At 48.4% G+C, this 11,094-nt stretch overlaps 1 protein-coding gene across 7 annotated transcripts in view; it reads left to right on the forward strand.

The window, feature by feature from the left end:
- Positions 1-8,224, forward strand: part of LOC135908477 (uncharacterized) — a 463,787-nt gene extending 455,563 nt beyond the window's left edge. For all 7 annotated transcript variants that reach the window (XM_065440258.1, XM_065440259.1, XM_065440260.1 and 4 more), the window contains 6 exons: positions 132-194; positions 788-1,162; positions 2,001-2,183; positions 2,867-2,974; positions 4,494-4,610; positions 5,297-8,224. In XM_065440258.1, coding sequence (XP_065296330.1) covers positions 132-194; positions 788-1,162; positions 2,001-2,183; positions 2,867-2,974; positions 4,494-4,610; positions 5,297-5,658 — 1,208 coding nt within the window. In that variant the 3' untranslated portion in view covers positions 5,659-8,224. The remainder of the gene's footprint in view (positions 1-131; positions 195-787; positions 1,163-2,000; positions 2,184-2,866; positions 2,975-4,493; positions 4,611-5,296) is intronic.
- Positions 8,225-11,094: the final 2,870 nt, after the last annotated feature.

An 11,094-nucleotide genomic window follows, 5' to 3' on the forward strand; every position in this document is an offset into this window, starting at 1 on the left:
TATCTGTCACTATAGCACACCACGAGCAGTACATGTATAATTTCAGCGCCTGCTTGACAAGCTGCTTTTATGCAATTACTCGGGCTTCAGCCATCGGCGCTAATTGACATGATTATGTTACTTTTGTCCAGATGTCAAGCCTGGCGCTATCCCTCCTCCAGTCATGGTGACACATGGGCCATCCTACTTTGACGGTAAGATTCCATCTCTGCAGACTTCCGCCGCCGCGATTTTGTAAAACGAAGTCGCGAAAGCAATAAACCTCGTGTCAAGCACTTCTTTCCGTGCCAATGCAATTTCATGAATGGCTACGTAAAATTATTAGGGAACGGTGGGGGGCCACTGGTGACGTCCTAAGCGGATTGCAAGGATTCCGCGTGCTTACTTGAGGCATTCAGCCCTTCTGGACATCCCTTGGCATTTGTTTGCGCGCATTATTCATCGTGTGTTTCGACCCCACCCCCCCCTCCCTCGCTTTTATTTAAATTTGCATACAGCGTCCGTTGATTGTCTTTCCTTTCACGTCATCTGAATATGGTCTGCAAGCTGTAGTAGTAAATGAACCCCGTGATGTTAGCACTGCTGGCATGTTTGGTTCTGACGTGTGTTTCTCCGCCCCCCCCCCCTCCCCCGCTTTTTTAAAATTTGCATACAGCGTCCGTTGATTGTCTTTCCGTTCACGTCATCTGAATAAAGTCTGCAAGCTGTGGTAGTAAATGAGCCCCGTGCATGTCAGCACTGCCGACACGTTTGGTTCCGACTGAAGCCTCTCTCGTCTTGCGCGCAGCGGCCTGGTCCCCGTGGTCCCCGTGGAGCGACTGCACGGGCCACGACGGCCTCTGCAACCCGAACCGGCTTCGCTCGCGAAGGCGCGAGTGCCGCTCGCACTACGGTCGCGGCAGCCTGTTGCCCGACAACCTGGCCTGCCTCGAGCAGGGCGGCAAGGAGGTCGAGTTCAAGAGCTGCCTCTGCCCGACCAGGGCGCCGCCCCACACGACCACGACCACCGGCGCGGACGCGGTCTCGGAGGACGGTGACGACGGCGGCGACGACGACGGTGGCGACGACTCGGAGACCGAGGGCGCGACGGCGGCACCGCCGTCCACGACGCGCAAGCAGGCGACGGCGGACACTGCTTCGCAGCCATCGATGCCCGATGACTGTGAGTCGAGCCTCGGAGCTCTCTTTTCTTGTTCGTAGTGTCCATATATAGTCGCGGGGCGCTGTGAATGTCGGTAGGCTTGTTGCATGACTTCGGAGATGGGGTCGGCACGGCATCCGCCGCCCGATCTGCGAGGCCATGCTTGTTAAGAGCACGAATGTATACTACGATTCCAACGCTAGCTGATTGCTCTTCTTTAAAAAAAGAATAGAAAGAAAGACGGTCACGTATGAAAGGCCGAACACATAATGCAGGCGCAGGCTCATCGCGAAACTCATTGAAAACGGGCGCTTGAACACATTATGCGAATGCATCTGCATAGGTGTTTGCTGCAGCGGACTTTGATGCTTGAAAGAGGATGTAACCGCTCTTCGCCCCCTTCTCTGGGCATTGGAGTAGCAGTAGCGCAGAGACACGGATGCGTTGTTCTTCACGGCTCTCTGACCCGTCTCCAGGCGTGCGCATGACGTATCCGCGACACGAGAGTTTTGCAAAGCAACGATTAGGTAGCCGGGCGAGCAACTAAGGCCTAGTGTTTTTACTCTCAGTGTAACGAACATGGCTTCAACGACAAACTGCCCTGTGGTGGGCGCGGTCTTGCAATGATGGCTTTCACGTTTCACCTGCGCGTACCACTGTGCCGTGCGTGAGCGCTGTGGCGGTGCGGATCGAACGCAGAGCTGCGTGTTCGGTTTACGTCTACTTCACGTAGCAAAGTGCCGTGTGCTCAACAGGTCGGGCATAAGCCAAGTTTCTTGGTCGGCGGAATGACAACTGTATACGGGGACAGGTGCAGTTGCGGCGTTAACCTAGAGCTTTCCTTCTGACCGGTTCGCAGGGAGGCCGTGCCACCAGTGCCAGCCGGGCGAGATATGCTTCATGAGCGGCGAGGAGACCAAGCCGCACTGCGTGACGCCAAAGGACCCGAAGGATCCCCGGGGATGCGGCGGATGGTGCTCGGGTCCCAACGAGCTTTGCCGACGCCTCGACAACGCCACCGTCCACTGCGTCGACGACTCCGGTGAGTGGCGCGACGCCCGAACGCGGCGCTCGCGAGTCGAATATTCCCGATGCCATATCAGGCAGCGTCACGACGTGTTTGTTCCGTGTTGGACCTAGCTGACCTGGGATGAAAATTGTGGTGGGCATGGATCTGAAAACAGAGCACCCAGAGTGATTTTGGTTTTCCTGGGTGTGCGTCATGCGCGTATGTCTGAGTGCTTGTTATTCTTCCATCACTGCTGATTAGCGATTATTTCATTTTTAGTAAATTGGTCTCCGCTATGCGGGTACCACACGGCACGTTTTCGATCGCGATCAAGCCCGATCTGGGCGGTACATCTCTGTCGCGATTGACTCCTTTGCGCGAGCTGCGGAAGGTAGCCAATCGCGGTTGAAAATTTCGGTTCGGATCGGGCTTAATTGATTGCTATCGAAAGTGGCCGCGTGACACCGGTGACACGAAAGCCTGAAGGCAAGAATTGGAATACTGTTACGCAATACGAAAACGTCCGTCGGCTGGGGTGCTGTATTTGACGTTTGGCTTTCGTATATGTAGGCGTTTAGTCCTTTCTATATTTAGATTACCCCGGATGTCTACAAGTCAGTAGAACCAAGTCTCAGAGACCAACAAACTCTATGCACATAGACCGCCTCGCTTGCTTCGACGATTAACTTATCTTTGCTTCTTCTGTATCATTTCAGAGTGCCTCCACGACGAGTGGCGCTGCAAGAACGGTCTCTGCATCCCCGAAAAACGCCGCTGCGACGGGCATTTCAACTGCTACGACATGACGGACGAATACAACTGCGGTGAGTGTAAGCTACGACGGCCTACAGAGCGGCGAGCGGCATAATTCAAATTGATGTGACACTCCAATAACCGAGAGCTTTTTTTTAAGCCGGTGGTGAAATAGCCGAGTGTCAAAATGCAGATGGTGGGACTTTATTAGTGAGAGACTTTATTATTATTAGACTTTATTATTAGAGAGTCGTAGAAGAGGGGCCCCTAAAGAAATAGCGCCAAAGCCACTGTGCATGCGCGAGACGCAAGCCGCATTTGGGTTTTGCGTCCAGCATGCTATTTCACTGATTTAGCGGAAGGCCCGAACACTGCCCCAAAAGATTTGTGCCAAAAAACATGGCATCACCGATTGAAACGACGGCTCTAACTTAGCACCAAACTGGACTCGATTCGTGTTAATTTGTGAAGTTCGCAAGCTAGGGGAACTGTGCTTATCGCTCTCTCTCAACTAGCATGTGTTATGAAGGTTGATTGATTAGATGTCGTTGATTCTGAATTCGGTTGTCGATTTCATGGTTCACAGGTCTGACAAGCCTTAACTTGGTTGGCGAAGGCACATAAAGTTAGTTATTCAGAACTAAGTGCAACTAATTGCTTGCTGCTAATAGAATAGCCTCTAAATTGTAATGAAATGCCGAAACACGACTGTCAAAATTACTCTTGTCATGAAATTGCATATCTTATTTAATTATTTCTAATTGCTTTTATTTGACGCCACAGTGGCGCTGCAAGCGCAAGACGGTATCCGCAAATGCAAAGCCCTGTTCTAAAACTCTACACTCCTGCGTGCCCCAACGCTAACACCCGCAAATCTCATTGCGGCCCCAAAAGTATTGTAAAACTCTATATTAATGTGACAGCATTAAGAGCCCTGTGTCGCAGAAAGTCGCCGTCCAGTGTCGACCGTTGTTTTGGTAGAGTCATTTCAAACCACGGATACTCAACCAAACAAACCCTCCATGTAGCTCAAGGAAGTTACTGAACTAATTGAATTTCTCAAAGTAGAATCCATCAGAAAAATCGTAAAGTATGACTTACACACAAACTACAGACATGATAACGTCGGATTGTAAGTTTAATGCGCGAGAAAACGTAATTCTGTCATGCGGAAACTCAAAACACAAGCCCCCTTTCCAGCATTTCTATCATTGATAGAAAGACCGTGGCCTCCAAGATTTGCAGGGGGTGGTCCTTCTTTTACACATAGTGGCTTCACCTGTGACTGTTGTCTAATGCAGTAAAGTTAGTTTTTGGATGCAGGCACTATGGCCAAGGTAATTGCTCTCAAGAAGATTTCCACTGCTAGATGAAAATAGAAAGACAATCTTCGTGCCTTTACTTAAGCGTTCACATAAGTTGAAAAGAGCCTTCATATGAAGATCTCAGTGGCAACTGTAGCTAGCATGACACCGCATTTTTGTTGCACCTAATCTGTAAGGAAAAGTAGGTCCATGTTCCTTTTTTGTTAGCTGAAACATTTCTTGAACAAGCATGTTTTGAATGTGCAAACCGTTTTCCGTGTTGCAGAATGCGGAAGCGACGGATTTCACTGTAGTAACAACACTTCGTGCCTCCCACTTGATCGCCGCTGTAATGGATTTGTTGACTGCTGGGATGGAAGCGACGAGGCCAATTGCACAACTCGTAAGTATGCGCTCTGCTGTGCGCTATACTCTCACTTGTAGTAGGTTACATGAAAGGATGGCTCAGGCAATTGTAGTGTCAATATCTGTGCAGCGTTTCCAACACAGCCTCACGAAATCAAATTAAGATGGTCTCAATTAATGCTGACCATACTGAAGTGCAGTTCACGACACATTGGTCGCTGAGGCTGCAACGGAGTAGTGACTGTGCCACCGTGGCTTACGTTGTAACACCAGGCTGTTCGTGGTGCAGAAAATAGACTCCAAGTAAAGGAAACGGAAGTTGCTGAAGGATTTCACTGTGACAGTGACCTGTTGCGACAATTCACTGCGGGTGGCAGTGTCGGTCTCACTTTCTGTCAGTTATCTTACTTATTCTGCCTGGCAGGTTTATACGAGTTAGTAGAATATTCTTGCACAAGAGTTATCAGGCAATCTGGATTACTTACTTTTGTGTGCGTGTGTTTCCCTTCAATGCTTTAAAGTAACTACGCAAATACTGTTTTAAGGGAGCTATTATTGTCGTGGTATATAGCTCTAAATCAAAGGGACTCTACTTTTAGTGGGACAATAATTTTTTTACATAGCAACCTGTTAAATGACTTTAGTGTTCCATGAATGTATTCGAGCTTCAGGTTTGATCATCTGATGGACCTTCTCGTCCTGCCATTTCTTTTCTTTTCGCAGTCTGTCCCACCTCTCAGCACACCTGTAACAGTGGCCAGTGCATCCCGATGGACAACTTCTGCGACAGCTACCGTGACTGCGATGATGGATCAGACGAGCCGCCTGGCTGTGATTCGCCCTGTCTGGCACACCAGCGCCAGTGCCAGAATGGCCGCTGCGTGCCAGGTTCTGTCTGGTGCGACGGGTTTGACTCATGTGGCGACGGCAGTGACGAGGCCAATTGTGGAAGTGCAGCACCATCTCGAGATCGCAGCTCTGTGGTGCCAGCTCTCCCACCTGGCCATTTGCTTGGCAGGCTACTGCCGAATACGCACAGGAAGGCGGCACATCCGCAGACGCCAGTGGCCAGAAGTCGCAGGTGATAGGCTTGCTGTTATGACAACAATGGACAGTGTGGCACAAACTCTGGTGCAAGCATGGACACTTTGTGAACTTGTTGGTGGGAACAAAGAAAAGAAGAGGAGGCCTTCCTGAGCATCCTGTGGCCTCTTTTTGGCTGGTTGCGAGGTCCTCATGTGACGCTTTGGCAGAAAGGCAAAACGTCTGTTGCTTTGAGCATAATTGCCAACTTACAAAACAGTCTGCCAAGCCAGAAGACACGGCAGGCAGAACATGAACAGGTGCACAGGGACCTGCTGGGATTTGTCATGGGAACAAAGAAGTATGCTTTGCAGCGCCTTGCTGCATTTCCTGTGGCTCTCTGTGTGGCAGGTCATAATGTCCCTGTCCCAGACAGAAAGAAACAGGGACTCAGATTAGCGTTTAGAACCCTTGCTGGTGCACTTATGAATGTAGAATTTGTACATAAGCCAAGCAAAAGGCTGCATTCTGCATCGAGTGCGTACCAGTACTTACCAGTGCTTGATAGGATGGAATAGACAGTGCATGACATTTGCCTGGAGTTTCCTTCACCCTAAAGGCACTGGTCCAATGTCAATGCTTTAACGGAGACTTGCCTAAGCCTCCTCTCCAACATCGCAGCAGTTGAGTGGTCTGCTTTGTTGTTACGTATGAAGTTTATGTTCCTTTTACTATTGTACAGAGCACCTTACCTGATATATATACCTGACACTTGCCCTGGAAGTGATGCACCTTGTGGCCAGCCAGCAGTCAGTCACAATCCTGCATTCCAGTGATCTTCAGAAAAGCTGCAACTCACCATACAGGGAGAAGAGGCACGTGCGTCACATTAGGAACTGCTGTTTCATCTAGTGAAAGGACCTCACCTCCAAGTGTAGCCTGCATCAAAAGTTAACTTCTACAGGGAGTCCCATCTGAGTGACGGCAAGGAGCAAAGTTGTCTGCAAACAATGTGTGACTGTGGTAGATGTGTTTTGATATAAGGACAATGCACACGGACAAGTGTCAGCTTTCACGTGACAGCGCTTCAAACTGTTCTGCTGAGCAGGTGCATTGTCTGGACACATGATGTGCTAGTGTGTGTTATGAATTGTGTACAGGTTTTGGACTAATTATTTAAGACAAGAGACACTTCTATGGCATTATGTACTACTGTGGCTCCTAAGGAGGCCGCCTTCAGCAACAGCTTACAGAAACTAGTTTTTGTTTACCATGTTTAAGAGCCTGCCACCTTAGTGTATGTAATGCTTGTTCATAAGACTATCCAATGTTCATGATTCCTCTTAGTATAATATGACAAGGTTGGTGTGTTCCAAAACTAGACAATGTCATGAATCTTGGTCATTTACGTTTCATTACTGAAACATTCCACATTTAATCTTGCTTTGCCTTTTAGCAAGCTCAAAAGGTTTGAGCTGAGATGCTATTAGGTTCATTACTTCAGTAGAACAGCTGAATCGTTTTTACTTATATAACCCTTAAATTTTCTACTGTTCTGTGTGGTCACATTATACATGAGCAGCCTACCTTAATGTCACAGCACAGTAAAACTTAAGCACTGTTCTGCCTGCTGCCACTAGTATGCTAGTCAAGTTTTTCAGCAAGCAGAGTTTGATCCACAAACATGTTTAGGGCGTCTTGTCACACATGTCAGTTTGCAAGTCTGCCACAGCTGCATTTGGTGCTAATGAACACAGATTGTTATTGCTGAAAGCTTAAAGCTAAGCAATGTTCTTCAAGATACCTTTGGAACTGAGTTGAGGATACCAAGATACGCTGGTTGTTTTGAGGCACAACCGTTAAACTGAAGCAAAATTATATTTAGCAAAAGCAATAAGTTCAAGTGACGGGGCACAAATGGTGCAGATATGTGTCATATCTCTGTTACATGAGCAATTTCAAGCGGGCATGAGTTGATGCGTATTGAACTTGAATCAGGTTGAGTACCACTGGCACTGGCATTTTCAAGCATGGTTAACTTAGATCCTACTATAGTCACTTACGCTTCATGCTCCAAATATTCAGTGTAGATTGACTCTGTGTATTGGAAGTGCCCATGGAACAGCGGTATTAACTATCTGCTTTCTGTCCCCACACAATACTTGACAATGCCGAACATGTATATGTGTAATATAATAGTTGTCGTGCTACACTGAAGCACTTGCACATAGTTGAAGCCAGAGTCTCACATTCTAAAAGCACAGCTGCTTGAAAGACGATGTGTCCGTCCCTTGGTGCCACTTGCACTGGCAGTTGATGCATTGAAAGCACAATTCACTTTCAAGGGAAACGAGTCTCGTTCCAAAATGTAGTTCACGTTGGAGTTTTAGGGTATGTAGCAAAAAAGGTTCCTATGCAAGAGTGCTTGAGCAGCTTTTTTTGCCACACACACATACACACATACAGAGATACGCCACTCCCCCCTCTCCCGACTTTCAAACCCAGAAATTTTTGTTTGTGCAGTGTTGTTACCATGTTGCTGAAGATGATGCTGAGAGAGTTAATTTATTTTTATTGTATCTCCCTATCGGCCACTATGGTGTAATAAATGCTATTATGAAAGCGAAATCTGTGCTGACCTCTTGGTGAAATTGCTGCCTTGCATGACAAGTGATTCAAGAGCAGGGCATGCAGTGATTGTTTCTCGGTGATGTTTCTTCCATGGCAGGGCAAGTACAATTCTTGAGTATCGTGTAATTATACCATGCTAAAGAACAGAAGCCTGGAGGCCGATCCCGAAGTGCGTGCCGCGAACCGGCCGAAACACATCGGCAGCGCCGGGAGGCCAACTCCGAGCTGTGCGCCAGAGAAGACCAGCAAAACACAGACAGAAACCTTACGCGCAAAAAAGAAAGGGGAGAACCGAAAAAAAAAGAAGCACTTCTAAAGCATGATTACCACGCGAAGCATGCAAAAGCGAAAATGAGGTGAAAGAATGGTCCATCAATGTAGATATTTGGGCTTGTTGGTGTAACAGATGTAGCACCATGTGTGTTTTTTGCACAAGAAAAACTTCAGAAATAATGGTGAAACAAAACATTTACAATATGAACTGCTTGTGAAGTTTGACTTGCATGGTGTAACACTCAGTGTAACTAACACAGCTTCACTATTCGACCATCTTCACGGACTGAAAAAGGATTTTTTTTTTACTGTGGCAAACTCGCATCCGCCACAGGGCAAGATATTCAACTTAAAAAGGAAACAACTTTGCCTCCCAGATGAGGGTTAATAATTTCCTGGAAATATTCACAAGAGAATTCTCCCCTGCACTCCTCTCAAGGCTGACTTGCATCCATATACAGGAGAAAGCAGTGGGGGGGTATTCTGTAAGAGTCCACCTAGCGGACATGTCCGTTTCGTCTTCGGATGAAGTTCTGATTGGCTGCGCTGCGCATCCGCTGGAGCGAGGCACCACAGCCAATCAGCACTCCAGCAGCAGACGAAAGAGAGAGAGAGAGACAAAAGGGAAGGAAAGACAGGGAGGTTAGCCAGCGTAAATACTGGCTGGCTACCCTGTGCTGGGGAAAGGGATAAAGGGAATAAAAAGAGAAGGAAGACAGAAGAAAAAGAAAGAGAAAAAAATGCACACAGTAACGCGATGTTGCGCGCAACAATAGTCAAAGGCGTTCGCACAAGTCACATGTCCTTGAGAACTTGAGCAAAGCCCTTAAGGCCTTGAGTGCCGAAACCCGTCTGGACCAGTGTCCTAGAAACCGTGTTCAAGCAGCAGACGAAAGTGACATGTCCATTAGGTGGACTCTTACAGAATACCTCTCCAGGAAGCTGCAGGCACCACAGTGCCAGCAAAGGCCGTTCACATGTGCTTTGAACGTAACGAGATTCGCCTGTTTACCTTCCATGCTATTAAACACGATCCTTGACCATTTCAATTGATTTTTGGCTTGATCACAGAAGCTGCACGTAAAGACAGCAAAATGCAGTAGAGTTTCGTTGATACAGACTTGTATAATACGGTTTTCGGGATAATACGTTTCCCCCACCAACGTCCCATACGAGCAATGTATTTTAGTACGGTTATTGCGATCGCGTTTTCACCTAAAATTGGATGATGCGACAGCAAAGTGGGCTTTTACTGGTACTTCTAAAAGTTGGCTTTATATTTCTGTACCCGCGAACAACGTGTTAAGCCTCAGCCACACTGGAGGAAAAAAAACGCGCGCGGCGCGCCACCGGCGGTAAAACGCTGCTGCTCGCGGGCAAGTAAGCGTGTTGAGACGCTTGGCGCCTTTCGATCTGGCCACCCCGACAGGCTGAACCGCTGCAATTGGCAATTGTGTGTGTTCGAAGAGAATAATAATAATTTTTCTTTAATATATGGGGTTTTACGTGCCAAAACCACTTTCTGATTATGAGGCACGCCGTAGTGGGGGACTCCGGAAATTTTGACCACCTGGGGTTCTTTAACGTGCACCTAAATCTAAGTACACGGGTGTTTTCGCATTTCGCCCCCATCGAAATGCGGCCGCCATGGCCGGGATTCGATCCCGCGACCTCGTGCTCAGCTGTTCGAAGAGAATGTGCCCGTAGTTGCGAGTATGCCGATCAGTGTATCATAGCGACCACAAAGCCATTGTGACCGTTGTTACTAAGTGCACAATGAGTGATGTAATAAAGCCTTACCACAAATTTTCTTGCCAAGACATCCACAGCTCCGCTGGTCATCCACCTTCGCAGGGCGGGATGGCCTTGAAAATTTTGGTGATGGACTTGCAAGTCCATCACCAAAAGGTCAAGGGCATGCAGTGAGCCATGTAATGGTTGTGCAAAAGCTCAACTGCCTGAGAAACGGTGACACCCACAATCAAACAGATTGCGCTGGGTGCAAACATGCTGCAAGTTATATGCTCTGCGTTCTGCTCAGTACTGTATGTAGTAATCAGCGGCTTGTGTATAACGACGTTATTTGGCAATAAACCACCGCAACCCCTGTAAATATATGCAGAACCTATCGACGATGATTGACAATTAAGCGAATCGCCTGAAGAACTAAGGCATGGAACTCTATGACCCGAACAAACGAAGCGACGAGCGAGTGAGGCGACAGGCTACCGTCCTTGCCGCCAATCCCTGCAACTCGGTTGGCCGAGATCACGCACCCTTTTTCCCTCGGGGCCTTCCATCGCCTTCCCGGAGTTCCTTCGTGGTAGCGATGGAGAGCGGCGCGTGGACTCGTCCACCGCATCGTCCACGATGGCCTGGCCACCACCAATTTAATTTCCAGCGATACGGGTGACGAACGAACCGCCCAAGACTACGCGCCTACCGCTGACAGACGAGGGCTACCCGCCGTGGTGGCGTAGCGGCTTCGGCGTCGCGCCGCTAAGCCCGAGGGCGCGGGATCGAATCCCGGCCGTGGCTGCTGCATTATGATGGGGACGAAAGGCAAGAAAACGCCTGTGTACCGCGCATTGGGT

The sequence above is a fragment of the Dermacentor albipictus genome, chromosome 3, assembly GCF_038994185.2.
Source record: "Dermacentor albipictus isolate Rhodes 1998 colony chromosome 3, USDA_Dalb.pri_finalv2, whole genome shotgun sequence".
In the NCBI taxonomy this organism is placed as follows: domain Eukaryota; kingdom Metazoa; phylum Arthropoda; class Arachnida; order Ixodida; family Ixodidae; genus Dermacentor; species Dermacentor albipictus.